Below are 27,737 nucleotides of genomic sequence, written 5' to 3' on the forward strand. Positions count from 1 at the left end.
TCTCAGTAGAGGTTTCATCTAATACCTGGAAAACGATCAAATTTCTTACAGTCAGATGGAAAAAAAAAAACACAAGTCCATCTAGTTCAACCAAAAAAAAAAAAAACAAAAAAAAAAAACCAAAAAAAACATACAATCCCATATACAAAATCCTTTACCCACAGTTGATTCAGAGGAAGGCAAAGAATTCCAGCAAAGCATGGTCCAATTTGCTACAGCAGGGGAAAAAATAGTTCCCGATCCCTCGAGAGGCAACCAGATGATCTCTGGATCAACTATAGCTATAAATGTTAGCACCCAGTTATATTATGTACATTTAGGAAAGAATCCTGGCCTTGTTTAAAGCAATCTACTGAGCTGGCCAGAACCACCTCTGTTGGGAGTCTATTCCACATTTTCACAGCTCTTACTGTGAAGAAACCTTTCCGTATTCGGAGATTAAATCTCTTTTCCTCGAGACGTAAAGAGTGTCCCCGTGTCCTCTGTGATGACCTTAAAGTGAATAACTCACCACCAAGCTCACTATATTGACCACTTATGTAGTTATACATGGTGATTATATCCCCCTTAATCTCCCCTTCTCAAGAGAGATAGTTACAAAAGTAATTCTTATTGAAGTCCTATTCTTCAATATTTGTCTTCCGCGGGGTAAATAAAACACAGACACGTCTCTCAAGTTGCATAGTTTTTGAATATTTAATAACTTTAAATCTTTCTAGTCAACATTATATCCACATCCATTAAATAAAAAATTGTCCGAAGCAATTTGTATTGTTTAAATTACAAGAAAATTTACTGTGCACAAAAATTATACAAAAATAGTTTTTTTTTTTTTTTTCCCCCATTGTATTATCTCTCCATTTACCCTAAATTGTCCATTTGCCTGCACAGGTAGTCCTGATTTCTGTGTACAGGGGTCCACGTTCCTGTACAAGACATATGCTTTCACTTTGCAGGAGAGGATTATATAAATATAGTCTTATCTTACAGTATGAACTGCAGAATTTCAGCGCAACTGACTCCATTTCAGAACAAGCGTGTTGCCCTGCAAACTGTCATATTACTTTAGAAAAATACTTTTTTGAAGGATGTCTCCAGATCTTTGACAATAAGCTCCAAGACAAACAAACATGACATTCTTAGGGCAGCATTACACACAGCCAACCCTCAGCACCCTACTGCCACAGCAGAAAACACCATTTTATTGCTCATTTGGTGGCCATTTTGTGGTGATGCTGTCCTCACACAGACAGGTTTGTGCTGAAATATACAGACAAAGCAATGAGAATTTTAATGAATCTCAGCAGATATTGGGAAAAGGCACGCAAGTCATTAAAGTACAGTTTTTCTCTTTTTTTTTTTCTGACAGGATGAAAATGTGAGAAACAAAAATGAAAACTAATGAGATGTTTAATAGGACAGCCAAGTAACCAGTAAATAGTGTATGGCTGGCTTGGTTTAAAAGTTAACCCCTAGTGTGGCACTACAGAATCATTTCTGCCTTCCTTTGAGGCAGAGTTAGAAAAGAACTCCTTGAGGGCATGGCCAGAATTACGGAGCAGACAAAAACCTTCTACCGGAGATGTAGGCCAGAGACAATGGGTTTGATTTACTAAAGGCAAAAAGACTGTTCACGTTGCAAGTGAAGCTCCACTTTGTAAGAGAATTTTCCCCAGAGATTAGTGAATGTGGTGAAATTTCGCTTTCGCTGCAAATACCCAATCACATGCAAGGAAAATTAAATTTTTTTTCTTGCATATGGTTGGATGATGGACGTCAGCAAAACCCTCAACAAATTAAGCTCTGGGAAAAGTTTCCTTGCAAAGTCAACAACCTATTTGAAATTAGGACAACCTCAATGGATTCAAATTGGTTTAGTTCTCTAGTATAAAGGTAAGGCCATATTCTGAAATGGACAGGCTGGCCAAGCTGCTCTTCAACATGATGGGCTCTTATTAGTGCCTTGGGTGAACAATAGAAGGTTTAGGGGTATTAGGAGCAACACAACAAACGTGTAGGAGTCCAAGTATATTTAATTCCTCACAGAAATCAAGAGATAACAAAAAAAAAAAAAAAAGATGACAAGTCAATGTGTTCTGGGGGCTACTATTTCACCTTTTATCAGGGCCTTAAATTCCTGCTTTTTTTGGATGGCTATAAGTAATTAGAAGGTAAAAAAACTTTGGCTACTTTTTAAAAGCATGCTTCTGAAGCCAATTGTGAGATCTCTCACAACTAGCTGTAATTGGTTCCTTGAAATAAAGGAGTCAAATAGTTCCAGAGTTTATTTCCCATCTTCTAACCTAGAAGATCAACAAATCCAGCAGTTTAAGCCCGGATGAAGGAGGGAACCTTGTATCGTTTGAAACGCAATGGCTCATTATCTTTGGACTTCTGTATTTATATATACTTGGATTCCTATTCCTTTGACATAGTGTACTTGCTACAACTTAAAAAAAGTTCTAGTACAATTTTATTAATGCATTATAGTGCGCCAAATAGAGACATTCTACAATTCTGTGATCATTATGGACCTCAAGGACAAAGTGTAAATTTTTCTTAGTGTAACTGTGGTCCTCATACGTGTTAATAAAATTCTAGGTGAAATTCCTGGTGTATTTTTAAAAGACCTGTAGTCTGATTTTTTATAAAGTGAATGTGACCTTAAAGTGGATGTAAACACAATTTTTTTTTTTTGATGTCCTAATGTAGATTATAACATTTCCTATCATTTGAGCCCAGTCTTGCCACAAAGAGTTAATCCAGCTCTGAGCAATCCTCTTTTATTGTTCAGTGAGATAAATCTTGACAAACAGAGAAAAACTTTGTCAAATCCTCCCCCTTGCTGTGAGTGACAGGTGATTTACATATCTCGTGCACTAGCCTAAGACATGCATTATTTTTTAATTCCCACCCCCACTCCTTTCTTCAGCAGCTTTGCAAGGATTGGCTGTTCCACACCTCAGCATAATTTGAGAAGCTGAAGTCATGTGGTTACTTTCCTGTCTTTTCACTGGATGTTAGAGATCATAGCAGAAGTTCAGTGTAAGAAACACACAAGAGAAAATGCATATTGACAAGGGGAGTGTAGAGGTGGGCGGGGAGTCTACTGACATCACGACTCCACCCACCGAGCTCCAGACAACAGACCCACCCACAGAATCTGCAGTTTTTCGGGTCTAATAACAGACAAAGGGGAGACATTTGACAGGTAAAGATACATGCAGGAGGCATGTATATCCTTATAGATAACCCCTATGGCAGTAGTTTAGAAAGGATGACATTGGGTTTACATCCACTTTAATGTGAAAAATCTTAATAATGAATGCTGAACTTTGCCAGTGTCTCTGTTGTAGAGATTCATCCCCCATCTAAAACAAAAAATGTGTCCACTTTCACATGTTAAACATTTATTTTTTGTTTTGTACCCCTTTCCTCTCTGTGTTATACTAGAAGGCTAACTGACCTTTTATCGGCTGACTGTAGGATGGATTAACTAAAATTAAAGAGTGCAAAATCCAGTGCAGCGATGCACAGAAACCAATCGGCTTCCAGGTTTTTTGGTCAAAGCTTGAAATTGAACAAGTTAAAGTTAGAAGCCAATTGGTTACCATGCACAGCTGCACCAGATTCTGAGTGCTCCAGTTTTAGTAAATCAACCCCTATGTTGTTAATGGATCTCGTCTCAGCAGTATTGTCAACTGTGCTGCTTGATATGGAAGCAGACAATAAAGCGGGAAGTAACAAGTCTTTAGAAGACATACAATCATAAAAATATGCAACAGTAAAGCTGGCCATAAATGTATCAAAATTTGGCCTGTTCAGCAGGGCCTGAACAAATTTTGATCATTCTATGCCCATTCCTTTTGATCTAGTGATTAACTTCTCCTGAACTGGCTGGTTGGAAAAAGTTTTGTTCAATCAGCGCTGATGAGTATATTCTGAGAAGTCTCAGCTGTCAGAATACAATAACAAAGCGGGGAGGATTCCTCCACCCACCTCGCTTGTGTGGATGGGGGAATCCTTTACATTTTTTCCACCAGCCCGCTAGCGGATAGAAAAAAAAGTGCGTATGGTCAGCTTAGGCCTGCTAATGTATGAAAGTTGCATCCAATACTTCCTTTAGGTAAACGCTAGGTAAAATGCACAACAGTGGGTTCCCTTAAAGCGGTTATTTATTAAGCCGCATATTTACCTGAAAGTTGGAAAATGTGACCTGCTGAAAGACCAGCTTGAATAGCACTGACCTGATTTCCTTCTTGGTAAAAACGCAAAATATTGCCTCATATTTACTTGTAGGAGGGAGTACATACAGTCACATATTTCCTAAATGGGTTTAAATTCAGGTAATGTTTTGGTTGTGGAGTTTTCAAAAAAAAAAAAAAAAAAAAGCTGACATTTTGGGCATTATGACCCAGTGCTCCGTACAGTTTGTGAAGGAGACACCATGCTGATACACTTGTCAGCATATAGTGCACCGCAACTATGTAAAACTATAAACCGCTATTCTTATTACATAGCATTCATCATTGTTACTGCATGACATTAAAAACAGACAGATTCACACCATGGACAGTACAGAAAATGAGCCAGTGTGAAAGGACACATGAAATTCCTACTTCACTGCATGAAGATCTCAACAGGGGATTTGATTTTTACAGAAGTTTTCCGCTACAGGAAAAGAGGATCCGATGTTCAGATTCTTCAATATTTCTTTTTTGGAGAAACATCTGCCCTTACCTGCAGCAACATCAGAGCACCATGTTCATACTGTTCTAATACAGCTCCTGTGAGACAGATGGTATCAGCATGAACCTGGATCTGGTTCTTGGACCAACGTGAATGGTTATTGGAAATGGTAGGTGATCAGTCTTTGTAGTAGCCCCTATAAAAAAAAAACTGCTGAACCAGAGCCAAGCATTTCTATTCTTAAAGTGGAGTTCCAGCCTGGGAAAACAGTAAAAAAATTAAAAGTAAGCTGCTACAAATACTGCAGCTGCTGACTTGTAATATAAGGACACTTACCTGTCCAGGGAGCCCGTGATATCGGCACCCCAAGCCAATCCATCCATCGGCTTTGGGTGCAGGCACTGGCATTGCAAGTAAGGGAAACCGACAGTGAAGCCTTCAGGCTTCACAGCTAGTTTCTTACTGTGCAAGCGTGAGCCATGCAGGGCTTTCTGAATGGTCCCGTCATCTTCTGGGACACATACAGGGCAGCAGGGGGAAGGAGGAGGGCCGGATGCAACCGCGGAAGTGACGTACATTGCCTAGGCGATATAGGACAGAAATCCCGAAGATAACATGCAAAAAAAAAAAAAGTACCAAAAAAGAAAAAAAAATCCAAAAACGAGGGGAGTGGGGGGTGGGGTGGTCAATTGTTTGAGACCAAGTTCTCTTTTTGCCTGGAACTCTGCTTTAAACTGGCCATACACTAGTCACTTTTCAGAAGAACAGTTATACAAAAATTCTCAGCATATTCAATTGAGTTGTTGGAAAGTACTTTTTACATTCAATTTAGGAATGAATGAGATTTTCCAAATGAAAAACATGCACTGCTAGAAATTTTGTTCAAGAAAAATTTCATCCTGCATTGAATTTTCTTGTCACTGTGGTCTTAAAGCAGTAGTAAACCGCCATGCTTTTTTTAAACCTACAAGGTAAAGTTATAATGTGCTAGTATGTATCGCATACTAGCACATTATGTGAAACATACCTTAAAACGAGGCCCTCCAGCGAAGCTCTGTCACTCCTGACAGGGCTTACATCTTTACCCAGTCTTCCTACAGGGTTCGAGTCCCCCAGCCATCTGATTGGCCGCGCCACTCTGGAGCCACTATTCACGGCACATCAATGACGCAGGCATGCCGTTCTTTCAGAGCGCATGCACCAGTGACGTCACTGGCCCACTTACAACTAAATATCTCCTAAACAGTGCACGTTTAGGAGATAATTACTGTACCTACAGGTAAGCCTTATTATATGGTTAAATATCAACCATGGGAATTTACTCCCACTAAATGAACATTGATTTGACCTCACTAAAGATTAGAAAATCAAAAAAGAAACCTTTTTTAAAAATGGAAACATTTTGAATGATTGTATGACCAGCATAAGGGAATTCTACTAGTGTATGACCACCTAACAGAAAGCTCTGACTGGCACAGACACACTTGAACTGTGCCTCTATTATACTGTACAACTAAACATGCCAAATAAGATATTAACATGCAAGATAATGTTATGCAATAAACTCCACAGACTTTTTTGCTATTGGTGACACTGGGCTGGAGGTAGTATGAATGGAAATAGCAGGTTGTTCCCCTTTATGACCACACAGAGAACATTACACAAAATGTTGAATGTCAATGGTTCTAGCTACAATCCACACGCGATTTATGGCCAGGTAAGCATCATAAGTGATTTGGCAAGTTGGAAAGTTTTTGTATGGTTTTGCAGACCTAATGATAATGAACAGAGGAAGCCAAACATTACACATTGCTGCCTCATAGATAGTAATGTGAAGATCAAAGGAGGAGTAATAAATAGTCCATATGCATGTTGGGTGAAGGTTTGTTTAGGATTCGGAATCAAAATTGTTCAGTTCCCAGTGTATATGAGTAGATTTAGCAGCAGCAGCAGAGTTTTTCAGCTGTATTTCCACAATGTAACACTGATGGGTTATATGCCATAGAACAGCAATTATAATCTATTCAATACCCCAAGGAGTACGAGTCATGCACATTTCAGAGCAGTCTGTGCTATGTCCTGGAAACTAGAGAAGTTGCCTCAAACCCTGGTGTATAATGAGCTGGGAAATATCAGTGCTACAAGAACAGGATATTTAAGTTCCTATTCTCCATCATAAATCAGGCCAGGTGTTTCCTGCCCAGCTAGATGGAACGTGCAGGGATGGAGATTTTGAACGCACATAAAACCGTACGGCATAAACCATAATTAGTCTGGGCAGTGTCTCTTCAAAGAGGAGAGCTGAAACTGGAATTTCTGCTTTTGACAAAAAATGAAAAAAAAGGCATGATAATATGTATATGACTGACATAATCCCATGATGAACAAGAGCTATATTATATAAAATAATTAGTGTGATAAAACCGAAATAGTTTAAAGCACAGAATGTTCTCTCCCATAAAACAATGATTAACTAGAACAAACAAGGTTTGCTCCCATTCGTGGAAGTATATACAAAAAAAAAGACAAAATTAATGACAAAGTTCAGAGCCCTTGATATTTGAAAACGTTGTCACTTTGTTCCTTAGAGTAGACTGGGCACCACAACAGAAAAGCTATTTTTTTTTTTAAACATCATTAAGAATCCGCTTACTATTCAGTTTATTGCAAATGTGAGTTTAAAATGTTTTACTGGCCACCTGTAGACAGAAGACCCATTGGCCACTTCCTTGGTTTCATATAATGGGTCATTCCATAAATTCCACTGAAAATCATAATCTAACATCCACCTGGAGACGCCATGTTATATGTGAACAGTGCTTCCAGGTACAAGTCACAGCCATATATATATATATGAGTGGCTGTTATTTTAAATATCTTTAGGTAGAAAAATTGACTTTTGAAAAGTCCTACAATGAGAGTAAAGACTCTTCCAAAAACACCCCTGGTTACAGCAACGGATTTCTGAAAAATGGTGTTGGTGCAGTTGAACCTGTATTACAGTATAAGGATTCGAGTAGTAAAGAACATATTTCAAATGCTAAAAAGAACTTGTGTCTGTCATATCACTACTCTAAACTCAAAAGTACAAGCGCCTTGTTTTAAACTAAAATCTATGGTAAATAATGTATAAACACAAATGTATATAATATAACCCTTATGCCTTTCTCTGCACGCAATGCAGAACGCTCCTACTGCCAAAGGATTCTAACATTTGTACACAAGAAGACAGAATTAGTACTATGTCATCCATGAGTTCCAAAAACCAAGACAATTAAAGAAAATGCTAACCCTTGAGAGTTGTCCTTGTATCTGTTTTTTTCCCCCACAAGCATTGTTTATATGGATCTGGCCTTCAAACATGACAAACCTGGGCCAGGTGGGTTTATGGTTTGTTCAGGGATGCATGAGTGTGTACAAGTCAGTCAGCCACCATTGCAAACAATATCCAGCAGCTAGCCTTAGTGACAAAATTAGCTTTACAACAAATTAATAAAAGCTAGAACTTAATGAAAGGCCTAAGACATTATGCAATGTTAAAAAACTGCTCAATTCCCCCATCAACAGAGTCAGTGTTCAAGGGGGAATCCCTCCCACAGCGCTATTGTGTTCTGCCAGCAGATTGCATGGGGGCCTTCCTTACTGGCAGAATACAATTACTGCTGGCAGCTATAGCCGGCAGCAGTGATCGGGAGAAGAAAAAAAACACAGGCTGGTTGTACTAAAGCCGATCAATGGATCGACTTCGGCACAACCAGCCTCTTTATAAAGGGATTGAAATTCCTGTTGAACCAGCCATATTTCGATCTATGGCTGGCTTTACTTAGCAATCTGCAAGTCCCAAATGCATATGAAGTATAAAAACACATTATAGTTTTGAACACAAAGCTGGTGACACGCTATATTTGGTATATACCATCTCCTTTAGATCCAACAATTATGTTGTGAAAGACCAACCTAAAGTAATAGGTCCATTGCAGTAAGTTTAAAAAAAAAAGATGGTAATGTGTGATCAGCTTTAAGTTGTACAGAGCTTCCATACTGGGCCTCATTTATTAATGTCAAGTAGAAAATATGGTGAAATGTGAATTTTGTGGCTGTGGCCAATACCAGCCTTTAAAGAAATTTGGATACAATTTGCCTTGTGCAATGTATTCAGTCCTATTAAAAAAGTGCACGCTTACGTATGACTGATTTATATGTGTCTCCATATTTAGCTTCATTCACTTTGTATGTCTGACTCAGATGTCTCCTCAACTGGAAAGAGTAAACCTTAAGTGACCGTAAATCTGGCCATGTACGGTGTGAATTTTGGCTGGTCCTCCATGAACTGGCCAAAGTTCACTCTGTGGGAAGCCTTATTGGCCGACATCCTTCAACTGAAAAATCTTAGGAGATGGGTGGAAAAACAGTTAGCTGAACAAAATCAAATGCAGCCTCTGTTTGAGTAAAATACAATGATGGCAATGGAAGATTTACCCATCCGCGATTTTTAATCGTGGATGGAGGAAACTTTTTCAATTTTTTTTTCATTCAACACAGGACAGCCTGGGATCACAGGAATTAAGCTGAATGATGCTGGGTGTCATTTAACCCAGAAGAGGAACAGAGATCGAGGATGACACAGAGGGCATTGCTGAAGCATGAAGACCGTGAGCAGTGCACCGTTTTTTTTTTTAGAGGACACACAGAAAAAACATTATAAAAAGTAAACATTTTGTTGGGTTTTAAACCCAATCATGACTGGTTCTCTTTAGGACACTTTATGAGTGAGGTCCAGTATGTTTTCCTAACAAAACAAAGCAGGGACTAAAAAAAAAAATTAATGAACAGCTATGTCAGACTACATCAGTTCACAAGAAGTGAAAGAAGATAAAGCACGACCAATGGAAAATATAGGAATAAAATACATAAAACCATTTAGGAAAGAAATTGATCAATATGTGTCAAAAAATAAGCTCCAACCTATACCAACACCCTATTCCAATTAAAATATACATGTTCAGATTGACAGATTCACTCACATAGAAGGAAAAAGGTAAAATTTCTTAACTATGTCAGGTTGTGATGCCCTTCTGTATTAGGATCCCCAGATACCACGAGACATGACTGCTATAATTGCTGGATGACCTCCATCTTTAGGGTAGATGGCTGGATCCTAATAGACCAAGACTGAAAGGTCCAGCTATTTCTGGACTGCAAAGAGATCTACCATCATGGCCATTTCATATCCACTGCTGCTCACCAGACACTGGATTTGCAAAAGTTGTTTGCAACATCCACAGGGAAATCATTGGCAGATCTGGTCTGAAAGATGCAAATCTGCAAAATTATTGTCCTGTATATGGGCATTTACCATGACAAAAGTAAGTAATAAGCCATGATTACTTGATATGCAGAAAAAAAAATGAATCACAGCCCAGAAAAGTTAACTAAAAAGGTGGCACCCACAATACTCTGTGTCAAGGTATTCACCTTGCTCCGTCAGTGTACTGTGTGCAGGAATTCTTGAAATGCTTTAAAATAAAAAACCTGTATTTTCCCTCCAAGTGTAATGTGTACGTGACTCGGACAATCTGCTCCAATGCATTTCGCTCTGCACAGCACATTATCATTCTATTACATGTCAGCTGGGATCTCTCTTTCCGCTAGGTCTAGGCAGACAACCTTATTAGTGCATGAGATATGACCTTGGTTCTATACATAGTTTACCAGCCTGGCTCCCAGATGCTGATGTACTATATAGCAGTTGATCTTTGTAAACTGGCTTAACAACCTACAAGGAGCTTTCTTGTCTGCACAGCATTTCATTTTGTACAGTTTCTGCCCTTTAAAAAAAAAACTAGGCAGACTGCAAAACTAGGTGTACCTGCACCCCGTCTATGGATGTTCCATCACTGAAAGGGTTAACTGATAGCCAATTCAGCAGGCAGGCAAACTATGGAGATCAATAGGCACTATAAGTTAAGAAAAAAAAATCTGGGAAGATGTATGATGATCAATAAAAAAGGAAAAAAACACAAAAAAAAAAGACAAAACAAAAAAATAGTTTTTGATGTTTCCTGGGCCTTAGCCAGAGCACTGGATGGAAGCATGACGCTGATGTAGAAGTCGGTATCCACATAAAATGGTCCAGTGTTAAAAGGAAACCTGAATGGAGTCTGTATGATGGCATGATGTTTTGGGAAGGTGACGTCAGAATTGTCATCAAAGGACACTCTGTTGCTTTATAAAAGCAGTTCTTTCATTGTGAACATCCACCTCCTCTACCTCAGACTCTGAGAATCCTTCTTCTTGCCACATTTGTGATGGGATCCCTTTATAAGAGATGATCCCACTGTCCAACATGTACAACTTCTTCTTGCCCAGGATAACCCCGGAACGCACCTGGAGGAATAAGAAGACACCCACAAAGACAAGGACTATCATGATGCAGCTGAGGGCGGCCGCAATGACTGGCACGTTTGAGTAACCCTTTTCCATTTCTGGAACAACCTCTTTTAGTTGTGGTGATTCTCTGACTCTCTGATGGGAACATGAAAAGTCCAACACGTTGTAGTGCGAGTGAGCTGGGCAGCTGAGGCAGTCATTTGCAGTGGTACCTTTACAGGTAGAACAGGAAGGATGGCAGGGCATGCAAACATTAGCCAGGAGAGGCTCTATGCTGTTCTCTAGTGTGTATTGGATACTCTGAACACTGGCTGTGAATCCTGGGGGACAGGTCTTCACGCACGTCTTCTGATGGAGGAAAAAGCCTTCTTCACAAACTGCAGAAAGGACACAAAAAGGGACAACCATTACTAAAGATTATTCTGCCACATGGATGGTTTACATTGTCATAAATAACTTTAGAGATGTTCATCATCTTTCCTTAGAAGTCTACTCGCATTTTCAAAATACTGCTTTCAGCTGAGCAGTCCATGGCAATAACCTAAGTCACTATTTGGCAACAGCTTTTCAATGGCAATAGGAAATCAACATTCAGATTTGTGATTGGCTAAGTGAAGCTTTGTTTTCAGGTAGCCACCCCCATTTTGCAAAACTGAAAGGGGCAAGTTGAGAAGGGAAACCAAGAAGATGGCCATCATCTTCCAACATCTGTCCCCACACAAAACTAACATAAATCTTCAACTGAATCAGCAGAGCACTTCCTTACATATGTCAGTGCCTACTGACTTATACCCTCACTGGAAGCCATTAGGAGTTTGATAGAAATACTCACCCACTCCTGCTTTGATTACTATTACATTGATGGTATGATCAGGATGCACATCACATATATACACACACACACACAAATTTGTATATATATATATATATATATATATATATATATATATATATATATATATATATATATATATATATATATATATATATATATATACACACACACACACACACACACACATACATACACACTAAGTCTAGTAGTTTATTAGTTCATATAAAAACAAAGATAATATGCGCTCAGAGTGTGTGATTCAAAAAGCAGCATGTAATGCAATTCCACTTGATGGCAGCCTTTCCCAAAGCCAGGCACTTCCCCCGCAGATAGTCTCTTGCCAGGCACCAGAAGGGCCGCTGTGGACCACATGAAGATTGCCAGGGGGGAAGCAGGGCACCAGAATGGCGTGATGACTTTGGATATGAAGTGTAAACATGTTTTGGGGCCTTCCTGTCCCTTTCTCAAGGGGTTTGAGAAAAGGGCAGATCACCCCAAAACATGTCGGTATGCCATCTCTAATGTCATCACTCCATTCTAGTGCCCTACTTCTTGTCCCTTTGTGTATGGTGATATAAACGCACTGTTTAGTGATATCAATGTTTCGTTACAACCTTTTAATGTTGTTTTTTCATAAATAAAATGTATCTACTATTATAATATTCTGTATACTCTGTTACACTTTTTTATATATTATGCAATTGAGTGCCTAAAAAGTCCACTTAGGGGAACCCCCTTTTTTCTTCTGTCTCAAATATTGGATGTGGCACGTATCCCCAACATAGGTTAGCCATTCTTCTTTTTCTCTCCCCAAAAAAATTAAATAAAATTACATAGCGCCTGTGGATAATAGGAGAAGGAATAGTGCAGCATTGTTGGGATCAGTGGGAAGAACAGTGCTTCACAACTGGTGTCAATGGGTAGATATGTGCCACAGTGCTGGTATCAGTGTGAGTTATAGTACCCCAATGACCGGATTCAGGCAAGCAAAGGGCCGCTGTTTGCGGACAACTAGTCTAGGAAAAGTTGTGTCTGTTCCACAGAGACACGGTGTAATGGATATAAATGTCCTATGTAAAAAAAGCAGCTTCAGAATCATTGTTATAAAAACAACATCATCCACGCTAACTTGTCCCTTACTGTGGGAAGGATAAGTTTGCCTGAGTCTGGGTATGCGTGAATTGTTAATCTACTGTGACGTCTTAAATTACTGGTACTTTTACATGCCATTTCACCAAAAACTAATTCTTGTTTTAAAGGATATGTGCAGTCAATTCACAGCAGCCAATCAGCTTTTCCTAGTACGACATTACTAACCAATTTCCCATAGTAGATGGTTTTGAATCACCACTCTCTGCACAATGCTGATTGAAGTTACATTAACCACAGAACACTCCCTATGTTGTACCACTTATCTACTGTGCAGATCTGTACATAAAACCCTAAAACTGCTCATTCTGTGTTCTAGCAAAGAAAGGAAGAAATCAAGTAAAGAGTAGCAACTCGACATCTGGTCACAGCGATCCTGGGATAGAACATTCACAATACAATGGAATCATCCATCAAAAGAAGCAGAAAGAAACTGTTAAAGTAGTGATCACAGTCACACAAAAGATGATATAAACTTAAAACCTTAAAACCTTAAAACTTAAAAGGTAGCAGGGGATAATGGTGCACTTGTCACCAACACAAAATGAAGGTGACTATTTTGTTGTAAATAAGGTGGCTAGAAATGGGCACCACATACCAAGTCCAGATAAGACACTGCTCTTGCAGAAAGCACAAGTATGCATCAAGACCTAGATTTATTAAAATGCTTATTAGCATTTTACAAATTTGCTGCTGGTGAATGAAAGCATGATTTGACCCCACATACATCTTACGGCTAGCCAATAAAGAGATCTGTTCAATCCTAAATGATGTCAGTGTGGGGTCAGAGCAGATTGCCGAAGACATATAAATCGAAACGCTAAGTGGACACAGTGTGATATTCGGGATATTAAGCCCAGAATAAATTTCTTTCTGTAAATTACAACGCAATAAAAGATTAATGCTTTCCATAACGATGTGAAATCTATGCACAGCTGTGTGGGAAAGAAAAGACGCTGCAGTTGTAAATTACATCCTGCTGTGACTACAGCAGAATCACCATATACACTTTGACAGATGCCAATCAAATGTTAAGCAGCGCACACTTCATCCATCATTGCTCAGGTTATAGAGATGCAAGTGCGGCCATTAGGAGAGATGGGAAGGTGAATGGGGAGCAGTGGACAAATTATCATAGTAGATGCAGGTCAGAGCAGACAAGGGCAACTGAAGGGATCCTACGTTGGAGCACTGACATTTAGATTCAGTACCATTACCTGATGTAATGTATTCAATTTAAAGGCCAAAACCACCTTTGAGTCAATTTTACACCCAAATTTAGGTTGCATCATGTAACCTGATGCCAAGCACCCCCCCCCCCCCCCTCCCCAGCCCCCAAAAAGGTCCCCCTCTGATAGCATAGTGGGGTTCTTCTCCCCCACAATAGCTGTCAGATTTCAAACTGGCACACCTGTGCAGGAAGAGATCTGTGAATGTTTGAATGACAAGCCCCATTAACCATGGCCACAGAGGGACTTGCAGTTCTCAATGGAAAAATAAAGCGTTTTGGGACTTTAAATGAGGCATAAGACCTGTAAGTCAAATGTCTCCTTCCCTATTAATGTAGCAAAAAGGGAATAGCTGGAAATGTTCCTCTTTATTTTTATTCCCAGATGCTCATAGTTATGTTCAACATGCCATCTGCTGTTTCATGGGGATTTTATTCCCGGGTACATCTGTTCTGTATATCCTTGCGGTCTTATACCGCCTCAGCTCCCAGGAGAGACGCTGTCCCTAGTTTACCTTTGGTGTCCACGATTATATGTCACATCCATGGTCATTGTGTAAGTATGGGGAGAGGTTTCAGCGATATTCTCCTCTCCCTACATAACATATATCATTTTATTTCTCTATTTTGATATTTCTCTATTTTTCAATTATCTACATTTCTTAGACACACTCCTTGTATCTGCTCCTGATGAATGGATACAATTCCATGAAACGCGTCAAGCTTTTAGATGCTACATTCAGATGTTTACAGTGAATTTTCAGATGCTACCTTCAGATGTGTAAAACATGGATTCCTAATCTACTCTTACCAATGTTCTGAGGGTTTCTGACCACATTAATCATGTTGGGTTCTATTTTATATGAGAATATGGATTGATGAATTTTGCCTATTGCAAGTCCTGTACTATTACTAGGTTTGTTTATCTGTAAATATAGTATTTACTTTTTTTATACTATTTGTTTTATACTTGCATGTGCACCATTACTTGGAATAAAGACATTGTTATCAGTAAATAGTGTCGTTTTTGCTTTCCTGCTGCATGCTTCATTTAAAGTCCCAACCTTTCTTTTTTTTGCTAGTTCTCAATGGTATACAAGTTGGTAAGGACATAGAGCTGGAGGAAGAGTATGCAAGAGCCTGACAATGCTTTGCAGGCTCATCGGCAAAAAAAAAAAAATTTTTTTTTTTAAATATGCTTTGACTGAAAAATAAATAAATATGCTTACTTATTTTGGGAAACTTTTGGGTTGACTTAGACAGGCCAATACATTATATATATTTTTCATTCAACCAGTGGGTTAAACAAAAAAAAAAAAAAAAAAAAAAAAAAAAGGTTTATTCTCCCCTTAACACGCTCTGTTCCAACTGAGGAATCCTTACCGCAGCGTTATTGTGTTTCTCCAGCAGGGGGCCTTACAATGATCAGTGCTAGCGGCTATAGCCAGTGGCACTAATTGTTTTGGGAAAAACAGACAGGCTGGTTGTACACAAGTCAACATGTGTACAACCAGCTTCCCCATACATGGATTGAAATTTGGTTGGTACCTGCTGAACTGGTTACATTTTGACCCATGTATGGCCAGCCTAAATCTTTATGTAATGCATCTATACACACACTGAAGAAAACAAGTGGGGGTGTTGCCCCAGTCAGAGTGCATTTGTAAATTTTTGAAAAGTACAAAAGAGAAGCTTCCTGTTTCATGTGCACACACCATTTACTGAGCATCCCCCCCCCCCATGTTAAAAAGTGTGCAGAACTATTGAATGAGAACAGGAAGGAACACGCTCTGGTGGTGCTGAGGGAAGAAATGGGTCAATTTTAAATGTAATTTACCACACTGAAAGCGTTGCACTTCAATTACGGGAGGAACCCTTATCTGGTAAACACCATTTCCCAGGCAGTCAGCTAATACAATTCCATATCTGTATAACATCTTGCAGCAAAGGCCGTGAGTGGAGCATAGCAATCAATGGTTGTATTTATTGGATAGATCCCAGCTTCAGAAGTAATAAGATACTTTGAAAAGGGGAGAAGGAAATAAAATGATAAAGTAAAAATTGAAATTTAAGCCTTGAATTGCATGCAGTAAACATAATCTACTTGGTCAGGGCTTCAGTTTTCCATCCCAACAGACTTCTTGCAATCACATAGGGCAGCACGGTGTCTTAGCGGTTCTTAGCCCTTCTGTCATCTGTTATAATTCCAACCAATAGACTATCTACGTGGAGTTTGCATGTTCTCTCTGTGCTTGTGTGGGTTTCCTCCAGGTACACTGGCTGCCCCCACACTACAAAGACAGGCATGTAGGTTATTGGTTCTGTTCTAAATTGGCCATAGTATGTATATTTATGCATGTGAGATAGGGACCTTAGACTGTAAGCTCTTTGAAGGCAGAGACATATGCAAAATGCTTAATATGTAAAATGCTATGTAAATTGTCAGCTAGCTATAAGGCTAGTAAGTGCTTGAGGGTAGCAAACAGCTTGTCAGAGTTTTCCAATCTCCATAGAGAAAACGAGTTGGAACAGTGGGTGCACTGGAAAACGCTTTTTGGACTTCGGTCTATTAAAGACCTAAGACTGGAAACAGCACTAGTATAAGCAACATGCTGGGCCTCTAGTTTCAAAGTTGTGCACATGGCCCTGATAGGAGAGAGTCAGTCTCTTAACTTGGGAGTAATAGCTGTGGATGGCAACTCCTTAGGAGCAAGCTCATCAGGCAAAGACTGGGGTGACTCAGAATCAGAACCCGGAAACTTACAGTCAAAGTCTGACTAAGGGCTAAGAAGCCACCAAGGCTGTGGGTAAATCAGATACAGACTCTTCTGGAGCACGCTTGTGGCCTCTGCCCTCAGAATTAGAAAAAACCTGGGTGATTTGAAACAAAGTCCTGCATCACTGTAGCAAAAACCTTGACCGGGAGTTTTCAGAGACAGGACAAGCACTGAGATAATGTCCACTACTCCAGAATTGGAAAGTGCTCTGCAGTTAACAGTTTACCAAAAAAGAGTCTGGAAAGCACTCTATGTGGATCCCAATGCCTTTAGGTCATCTTTAAGCTGGCCATATATGGATTGAAATTTGGCCGCTTCAGCAGTGAGCGGCCACATTTTGATCGATATACCCGTTTATTGATTGACTTTTGTACAACCAGCCTGTTGGAAAATGTCCTCTTGATCAGCACCGCCGGCTATAGCTGATCAGTGTATTCTGACAGCAGGTAAGTCTCCCTGCTGTCAGAATACAACAGCTCTGGAGGAGGGATTATCCCATCCACATCAAGAGTGTGGATGTGGGACTAGAGTCATATATGGCCAGCCTTAGGTTACCCCTTCAATGTCCAGTCCAGTGGGTGCAGAAACAGCACTTCAAAAGCCAGGCTGAGGACAGCCATACTGGATAGCTGCAATGGAAGAGGCAAGCTCTAGCAGCATCCTTAAGTTACCCCTTAAATGCCCTGTGGGTACACAAACAGCACTACAAAAGCCAGGCTGAGGACAGCCATACTGGATAGCTGCAATGGAAGAGGCAAGCTCTAGCAGTGAAGAGTCTTGGTTGAAAAAGAAAAATCTGGAAGGAGTAAGAAAAAAAAAAATGCTAGCAAAAATAGGTTAGTCCTCCACACAGCAGTGTTGAAGAGGAGACATCCATCCACATAAGACACCACCAAAAAAAACAGAGGCTTGCTGGCAGTAGTAGAGGTCATCCTGGTCTGACCTACATTTTTTTTTGCTTGCAATTTCCAATCCTTCTTTAGGTGACCGTATAATCCAAATGAGAAAGGCCTCCTGTCTCTAAATGGACAAGAAAATAATACCTTTCCTGCACTTACTGTTGAGGAAAGAAATCATCTTTTGTGTAAATAGGACCGGAGAATGATTGTATATTAGAAAAGCAGGAGGATGGTGGAACACACATGTACGCACAGAGTGAAAGTGCAAATGATGTTTAGAAGATTTGCTCATTCAAGATGTGAATCTATTTTGTTTGCAGGCCATCTGCTATGATTGAATGCTTAAAAGGTACTGTATATATCCACAGCTGCAGTTAGTAAAGGGTTTAGTACAGTCCCCTAGAGAGTGCGAGTCTAATTCTGTCCAGCAGACCTTGCATGAAACGCTATGAACAAACTTCTGAAGAATTCTTTGGATGCAGCAGAAAGTGAGAGCTCACAGGGACCCTTATCCCCCCCGTACACACGATCGGACTTTCCGACTACAAAACCGTGGATTTTTGCTCGAAGGTTGTTGGCTCCAACTTGTCTTGCATACACACGGTCACACAAATGTTGGCCAACAATTACGAACGTGGGAACGTGGTGACATAGAAGACTTACGACGAGCCGATAAAAAGGAAGTTCAATAATCATGTGATATCTCCATTATGAACGCTAGTTTTACAAGACCGAGCGCTTCCGGCTCGTACTTGATTCAGAGCATGCGTGGACTTTTGTGCGTCGGACTTGTGTACACACGATCGGACTTTCCCACAACAAAGTTTTGTTGCCGGAAAATTTGAGTACCTGCTAGCCAACATTTGTTGGCAGAAAGTCCCACAGCAAATGTTCGATGGAGCATATACACGGTCGGACTTTCATCCAACAAGCTCACATCCAACATTTCCCATCGGAAAATCCGACCGCATGTACGCAGCATTATACTGACAAAAACACAAAAATACCTGTCAAAACACAGCTATGAAGTGCACTCCAACATGCGCTGTACAGCCACCGTACCTGACCCGATCCACAGCACATAGTTTAATTAGGGGATATATAAGCCCTCATTTATTTCTTAATTAGATTGGAGCTTCTCATTAGCACTAGGAGGAAGGGTCCTCACTGGTGATATGAAAGCTCTTCACGTGGAAGTAATCTATTATGGATTGTCTCTGGAGAAATAACTGTAATATGCTTTCATGCGGACGAGTGATAGAAATTACTCTTTTAACCTATTCCCCAGTTAAGTCTATGAAATGTTCCAGAACACACACAGGAGGTTTGATTCAGGACAAACTGGTGACATTTCACAGTAGATTACACACTCTTGGTTAGGTATACAGAGCCCTGCAAGAGGCCTTAATCACCAAATGTCAGACACGCAAATCCCCACCTGCCCGACATTGTGTCCGTTAACTCTTTGACACTCCGGCACTGGATAAGAGGCGGCTTTACTTCCTCAGAAAACTTTCTAACAGGTTTTATTTTTAGCGAAGGTTTATGTATAGCTTGCCTGCAAAATGCTCCTGTTGTGATGAGAAATTGACTATTATATGGTGAACAACGGGGGCCAAGATTAAAAGCCTGAAGCGTCCTTGTCCCCAACACAAAGTGAGGAAGAATTTAAGGCTTTTCTATTTTAATAAAGCGTCAACACGGTTTTTATTTCAAGCGCTTTCTTACCATAGACTTTCCGTAAACTGTAATTTATTACCTAGGATCCGAATACATTATGAAGACTGCCAAAATGCTAAATCTGTTTTCCTAAGCTTCTTGGCCTTTGTTATGTAGAGATTTACATTTCACTTGAGTTTCATCTTCATTTCAGGTATTCATTTCATTAAGGGCAGCTGGGGATGAATAACACCTTTTTTTAGAATATTAGATTTTACACTTGCAGATTAGAGAACAAGTTCCTCTGACACCATCCTTCACCTGGTACAATCCAAGAAATCCTTCCCTCTGTGATATATCTGCAGATATACATTCACCGGCCACTTTATAAGGCACACCTGTTCAACTGTTTAGTAACACAAATTGCTAATCAGCCAATAACATGGCAGCAACGCAATGCATTTTGGCATCTAGGTGTGGTGAAGACGACTTGCTGAAGTTCAAACTGAGCATCGAAATGGTGAAGAAAAGAAATTTAAGTGACTTTGAATGTTGCATGGTTGTTGGTGCCAGATGGGGCTAGTCTGAATATTTCAAAAACTGCTGCTCTACCGGGGTTGTCATGCACAACCATCTCTAGGGTTTACAGAGAATGGTCTGAAAAAGGGAAAATATCCAGTGAGCGGCAGTTGTGTGGACGAAATTGCCTTGTTGATGTCAGAGGAGAAAAGGCAGACTGGTTTGAGATGATAGAAAGGCAAAAGTAACGGAAATAACCACTCATTAAAACCAAGGTATGCAGAATACCATCTCTGAATGCAAAACACATCAAATCTTGAAGCAGATGGGCTATAGAAGCAGAAGACCACTCCGGGTGTCACTCCTGTCAGCTAAGAACAGGAAACTGAGATTACAATAAACAAAGGCTCACCAAAATTGTTCAATAGTAGATTGGAAAAACGTTGTCTGGTCTGATGAGTCCTGATTTCAGCTGCAACATTCAGATGGTAGGGTCAGAATTTGGCATAGACATGAAAGCATGGATCCATCCTGCCTTGTATCAATGGTTCAGGTTGGTGGTGGTGATGTAATGGTGTGGGGGATATTTTTTTGGCACATTTTGGGCCCCTTAGTACCAACTGAGCTTCGTTTAAACACCACGGCCTACCCGAGTATTGTTACTGACCATGTCAATCCCTTTATGACTACAGTGTACTCATCTTGTGATGGCTCCTTCCAGCAGGATAATGCACCATGTCACAAAGCTCCAATCATCTCACCACTGGTTTCTTGAACAAGACAATGAGTTCATTCTACTCAAATGGCCTCCACAGTCACCAGATCTCAATCCAACAGAGCACCTTTGGGATGTGGTACAACAGGAGATTTGCATCATGGATGTGCAGCCGGCAAATCTGCATCATGCTATCATGTCAATATGGACCAAAATCTCTGAGGAATGTTTCCAACACCTCGTTGAATCTACGCCACGAACCATAAAAGCAGTTCTGAAAGCAAAATGGGGCAGCACAGTGGTGTAGTGGGTAGCACTCTCGCCTAGTGGTGTAGTGGGTAGCACTCTAGTCTAGTGGTGTAGTGGATAGCACTTTCGCCTAGCAGTAAGAAGGTCACTGGTTCGAATCCCAACCACAACACTACCTGCCTGGAGTTTGCATGTTCTCCCTGTGCCTGCGTAGGTTTCCTCCGGGTACTCCGGTTTCCTCCCACACTATAAAAAGACATGCTGGTAGGTTAATTGGATCCTGTCTAAATTGTCTCTAGTATGTTTGAATGTGAGATGGGGACCTTAGATTGTAAGCTCCATGGGGGTAGGACTGATGTGAATGTACAATATATATGTAAAGCGCTGCGTAAATTGATGGCACTATATAAGTACCTAAAATAAATTTAAAAAAATAAAAGGGGGTCCAACCCGGTACTAGCAATGTGTACCTAATAAAGTGGCCAGTGAGTATCTTGCACTGGGTGTTTTTTTAAATTTTTTAGAAAGCAGCAAAAAATATTTCTATTGCAAAATATTTCTATTCTATTAAATACAAGCTATAACAATGTACAAAGTCACTAGCCGTAAAAGCACCACCACGACCAACCAATGCTATATTGTGGTGTGCATAGAAGGATAGGTCTGTTTTCCTTCAGTCAAAGAAGAAGGCGGCAATGGTTTTTGGCCGCACCAAGTTTTATTCTCATAAAAATCATAAAAAACTTCTTACCACAGTTGGTAAACCCTTCATAAACTATCACATGTAACGCTTGAGTCGGTTACATGACTTGCTATTATCAGGTGGCCAATGTACATGGTACAACTGGCAAGTGAAAGGGCATGAAACACAGCAGACAGATGGAAAAATGTGCGCACATATACAGAATTGATTTAACAGCCTTCTTAGCGGTCCTTTACAAATTTATATCACAGGCTTTTCTACATATACTGCTTAAAATTAAAACTACAGAAATGTATCACATTAAAATTGAGAATAGGCTGGTATACTAATGGGTACCAAATACTAAGATAAGGCAGTGAAGAACAAACAGGAAAACAGAATTTTAAGGTACCCAAAAACAAGTAATGTATTAAAATCCACTTTTAATTTACGTCAAATGAGAAGACATACAAATAATACAACAAGAAAAGAATCATGTTCCCATCTATGATTTGGTATTTAACAACCTCATTAAGAGAATTTGATCACACTCTCAGTCTCTACATTAGCGTTTCCTATATTGTATCTTTGTTACTGTATACAAGTTGTAGTAACCAACGTGATTAAGGCATCAACTGGGAGTAGGAAATGGTTCTCAACTCTACACATTTCCTGGAAAGTAATTCTGCTTACTCAGGAGTATGAGGTTCTAATGCCGTGTACACACGAGCGGAATGTCCAGCAGAAAAAGTCAGACGAGAGCTTTTCATCGGATATTCCGATCGTGTGTATGCCCCATTGGACTTTTTACTTGGAAAATTCTGATGGACCTAGAAAGAGAACATGTTCTAAATTTTTTCGAACCAATTCCTATCGGGAAAACTGCTCGTCTGTATGCTGTTCCGATGTACCAAAAACGAAGCATGCTCTGAAGCAAGTACGAGACGGAAGCTATTGGCTACTGGCTATTGAACTTCCGTTTTCTAGTCCCGTCGTACGTCACCGTGTTCTGGACGGTCGGAATTTGGTGTGACCGCGTGTATGCAAGACAGCTTGAGCCTGAGAGTTTATTCCGACGGGAAAACCGGTCGTGTGTACAGGGCATAAGGGGAAAAAAACGTACATATCTTATAAAAAATGATTTATATACACACACACACACACACACACACACGAGGTCAAAGTTCATTGATATCAAAGTGATAAGTACATACATTTCATAGCTGTAACCTTAAGCTGGAATGTTGCTGTCAAACGTCTCAGCAGGAGCGACCACAATGGTCGGGAGTGACAGGAAAATGCAAAAGTGAAGGAAACGAGGAAAAAAAGGATAACACTGGTATTGACCTTAAAGAAGAGCCTCACCAGGTTCCAAGAAATGTAAAGTCAGCTACTACAAATAAACAGAAACTCACCTGTCCAGGAATCCGGAGACATCCTTACTGGGTCAGTTCTTTGGCAGTCTTCGGGTTCCTGGCACCGGCATGTTCACTATGGGAAGCTGTGACTCCTTGCGGCTTCACAGCTGGCTTCCTGCTGCTCATTCTTGAGCATGCGCTGCACCCTGTGAATGGTCCCGCAGTCTACTTGGACCTGTGTCCAAAAAGGTTGCGGCAGGGAGGGGGGCAGAACTTACACTCTAACAGGTACCTGCCAAAACTAGGTACCCGGTCCCAAGAAAAAAAAAATTCTAAATATGGTAAAGAGGTGAAGTTCTGCTTTAATCACATTTGGGGGGGGGGGGGGGGGGGATGATGTATCCATGGATTTCTAAAAGTCCTAAAATGTAAATGATCTTTTTGTATAGCTGTACCGAGCGATGTTGGTTTTCTTGCTTGGCGTTTGTACATGTCAGTCATACTAATTCTATTATTCTCTTGAAATGAAAAGATTATCACTAGAAATGGATTTCTTGCTATGGTCAAATCAGACCTTTGCGTTTCAGACACTTTTAGTAAATGAGGCCTAAAAATGCTTTCAATACTCACCAACACAGGACTGGCTAGAAGCTACGGTTCTGCATCCAACACCATCAACTTGGTTGGGCGAGTTTGGAGGATCAGACGCAGTGCCATACAACACCAGGACAAACTGGGTTAGTGTTCCTAATAATAAAAAGAGGGAGAAAATCAAAATCAGCAGTGAAAAGTTTTTTTTTTTTACTTCAACAGCAGCTTGAATGATCATTTTGCCAGGTTTGGCTCTCACATTATTGTTCTGCATGTAATAAAAAAGCACTGATAATTAAAAAAAATAAATAAATAAATCTTGCCCCATACTTCTTTGCACCAATAACTGTCTGGTAGACCAGGTATTCCACAGCAAGAGTGCTGTGTTAACTCCACTACAAAACACCCGAATGTGTAGATAAACCCCAACAACAAACTTTTCTTGTTTGCTCCTATTTGGTTATTAAATATACATTTGAACCTTTTGTGATATCTGTTCAATAAGTGCAAAAAAGTGGCTGATCCTGCCAGAAATCCAGTGTTGTTCCAAGCACTCTTCAGTGTTATTAGCCTTGGCTGGGTTACCGCCAGACTACAGAAAACCATCCTTTCTCCATAACAGAGGTGGGGGAAGTGTTCTATAGGCCTAATACAATTCCTGTCTTTGAGGGACACAATGCTGTGAATTTTGTCACCTTAAAATGGGAAATGAATTACTGGCACCTTGTGACAACCCACTTTAAGAAAGAAGATCTAACTATACAGTATATTGCTATCAATGCCTTAATACAAATTATACAAAATTTAAGCAAAGTGTTTGGATTTGCATCACCTTCTAGCAGAACAATTGACAAAATCACTTTCAATAAATGCACCACAAAGACCAACCAATGCTAGAATGTGGAATGTATATTGTGAGAGGTCTGTTCCTCCCTTTCTGAAAGGATAAAACCATAGTAATTGGACAATTTTTTTCATTCCTTTTTACCTTGACCATTATTCAGATAATAAATTGACTTTTAAAAACAATGCTTGAGTTGGTTACATGACTTGTTATCATTTGGGGGCCACCATACATAGTATAAATGACAAATGAAGGGGCACGAAACAGAATGATGGACAAATGTGAGCACAGCATTATGGTGCAACACCAACACCCTTATTGCATAAGTTAGGATGGTTGTTTTTACTCCCTCCCTAAAAGCATACTAGAATTCTAAATGACAAATGGTATAGACCAAGAGTCTCCAAACTATGGCCTACAGCAACAGTTTGTCAAAGAAAAAAAACATCTGGATGCCTGTGGATACACCAGTCTGTGTATTGTGATACAAGACTGGCACATCCACTTTGGTTGGATGTTAGGACCATCGGCATCCTAGCAATCAATGACATGTTACCCTGTCCTAAGCATTTACAGGAGGACCTGACTTCTTTCATCCAGACCAGCTTCACCTCTTTGCTTCCACTCTGCTGCTCTGCGCCCTGTAAGGCAGGGGGGGGGGGGGCATCTGCTGGGCAAATATAGATGTAAGGGGGACTGTGATGGGCACTGCTGGATGTAGGGTATAAGACTATTTTTTTTGCTTGCATAAATTTGAATAATATACACAATATGGCTATCATACTAAAACATTTGGAGACCTCTGGGATAGACTGAATTTATGGAGAAGTGATGAGGAGAGGCGTGTTCTCCGTTTGTCTAAAAGAATAAAATGGTAATTGACTAGACCATCTTTTTTTCATTTTTTATTACCACTGTCGTTAATCCCTACATAAGCAGACTATCACATCTAAGCTTGGGTCGGTTGGTTGGTGTTCCTCTCTCCCTATAAGCATACTAGAATTCTCTATAATGAAGGGTATAGGCTGAATTTATTGGTAGGTGATAGGGAGGAGCTCAGTTCTTGTTTTTTCACTAGCCATCCTATTGCCCATAGCTAAAATTGACAGAGCATTTGGTAAATGCACAAAGAATTTGTATAGCTGGCATAGCCATATCGTCCCTTAGAACTTTCAGAAGCGAGGCTATCGGCATGCCCATGAACTTGCTAAACTATGCAGAAGCTCTTATCCCTTTGTATTCAGAAAGAAGATGGCAGCTAATGCTTAATCTTTAAAATTATGATAACCAAGTCCCCTTGATTGGCAGCTACAGACTCCAGTATAGCTTAGCAGCAGCCTAGGTTGCTTTTTTTAGTTTGTCAGTGTGACGGTGCATAGCACATAGGCATGTCTGTGCTAAATACAAGGCTGGAGGAAGGCTGTTTGCTGTGTACAGAAGCAGAACCACAGATCCTGTCACTAACAATCCTCTTATTCAGGTGTAGGGAGGTGTCTTGTGAGCAGACAGGACTCTGCATGTGAATACTAAGCAGCTAATTGGAGCCCTGTGCTGTGTGACCCATCTGTGTGTGAGCGATAACTCGCCGCTCGCGCTCCTCATGCTCATCGATCCTCTGCACACTCGGTTCCACGTGCTGGGCTGCTTAATATAACAAGCCAAATCAAGTGGTTTCAATCCTTCACACGGCTGACAAAATGTAGTAAATAAACAACCCCCTTTTTTCTTATCTTGCCCACGCACCATGAATGTGCAAACAGAAAACAAAAGAGCAAGACAGACCGGCATAGCTAGAACGGAGCAGTAAGTGCTGCAATGATACATTGACAATTGCCACTCACCCAAAAATTCTGTCTATACCCTTTCCACATAGAATTCTTTTATGCGCATAGGTCATGGAAGATTTTTACCCTCTAATGTATAAGAGACACTCTCTACCAGTAGATCACAAACTCTCACAAAACTGAACCTATTGCTTCGTGCATTTACAGAAAAGTGACAGGTTCTCTTGATAGCACACTTTTCTTTGGTGATATTTTTCTTTTCTATGGCTCCCGGTGTTCCTCTGCTGGAACCCTGAGCTTAAAGCATTTGTTACACCCCCCCCCCCCCCCCCAAAAAAAAAAAAAAAGATCCTGTTCCCTTAAAGAATGTGCTTGTGTGGTGTGCAGTGTCATTTGACCCCCTTTATCATATAAAAAACCAGGCTGATTCTACCAGTTTCTGCTCTCCCCCCTGTAAACTGACCACAATTAATCATGGCTGCTGAGCCCTGACACCGTGGTCAGTTTACGTGCCACCGTCAGCCACACCTCTCCTTTTATTTTTTACGCTATAAACAAAAAAAGACCGACAATTTTGAAATAAAAATATTGATTACGTTAAAAAAAAAAAAAACACATCTAATTAAAAAACAAACTAATTTCTTCATCAATTTAGGCCAATATGTATTCTGCTACATATTTTTGGAAAAAAAAAAATCCCAAGTAGTATATATATTGATTGGTTTGCGCAAAAGTTATAGCGCCTACAAACTATGGGATAGATTTATGGAATTTTTATTTTTCTTTCTTTACTAGTAACGGTGGCGATCTGTGACATAGTGGGACTGTGACATTGCGGCGGACAAATCGGACACCAAGTGACACTTTTTGGGGACCAGTGACACTAATACAGTGATCAGTGCTAAAAATATGCTACTGTTCTGATGATACTGGCTAAGAAGGGGTTAACATCAGGGGAGATCAACGGGTTAGATGTGTGCCTAACCTGTGCTTGTGTACACTGTGTGACGTGCTTGTACAATGGGCAGGCAGAGATACTTGTTCCTGCTTTGCAGGAACACAGCATCACAACCTTCCCTTCTCAAAGGACTGCCTTGTTTACATAGGCAGACCGCTGCTCTACCTGTGTCCCGAATGATCGGTGGGTCCCGGTGTATATCACGTCCACTGGATCCGCTGATTGGCTCCTGCTGTGTCTAATCACAGCAGGAGTCAGTTGCCAGGGGCACGCGTTTTTGCACCCCAGACCCGGAAGTGCAGGATCAGGTAGGTGATTTTGCCCAGGAGAGCCACCTTGCCGCCATATATGAGCATGTAGCTCCTTCATCTTTTAATCCTTGCCTTTGTTTCAATTTAAGCTGGTACTGAG

At 40.3% G+C, this 27,737-nt stretch overlaps 1 protein-coding gene across 2 annotated transcripts in view; it reads right to left on the reverse strand.

Annotated features, from left to right (window-relative positions):
- Positions 1 to 672: 672 nt before the first annotated feature.
- Positions 673 to 27,737, reverse strand: part of FURIN (furin, paired basic amino acid cleaving enzyme) — a 303,958-nt gene continuing 276,893 nt past the window's right edge. For both annotated transcript variants that reach the window (XM_073618514.1, XM_073618515.1), the window contains exons 14-15: positions 23,780 to 23,896; positions 673 to 11,456 (exon numbers count right to left, since the gene is read on the reverse strand). In XM_073618514.1, the coding sequence (XP_073474615.1) occupies positions 10,897 to 11,456; positions 23,780 to 23,896 (677 nt within the window). In that variant the 3' untranslated portion in view covers positions 673 to 10,896. The remainder of the gene's footprint in view (positions 11,457 to 23,779; positions 23,897 to 27,737) is intronic.

Source organism: Aquarana catesbeiana, linkage group LG03 (genome assembly GCF_042186555.1).
Source record: "Aquarana catesbeiana isolate 2022-GZ linkage group LG03, ASM4218655v1, whole genome shotgun sequence".
Taxonomy (NCBI): Eukaryota; Metazoa; Chordata; class Amphibia; order Anura; family Ranidae; genus Aquarana; species Aquarana catesbeiana.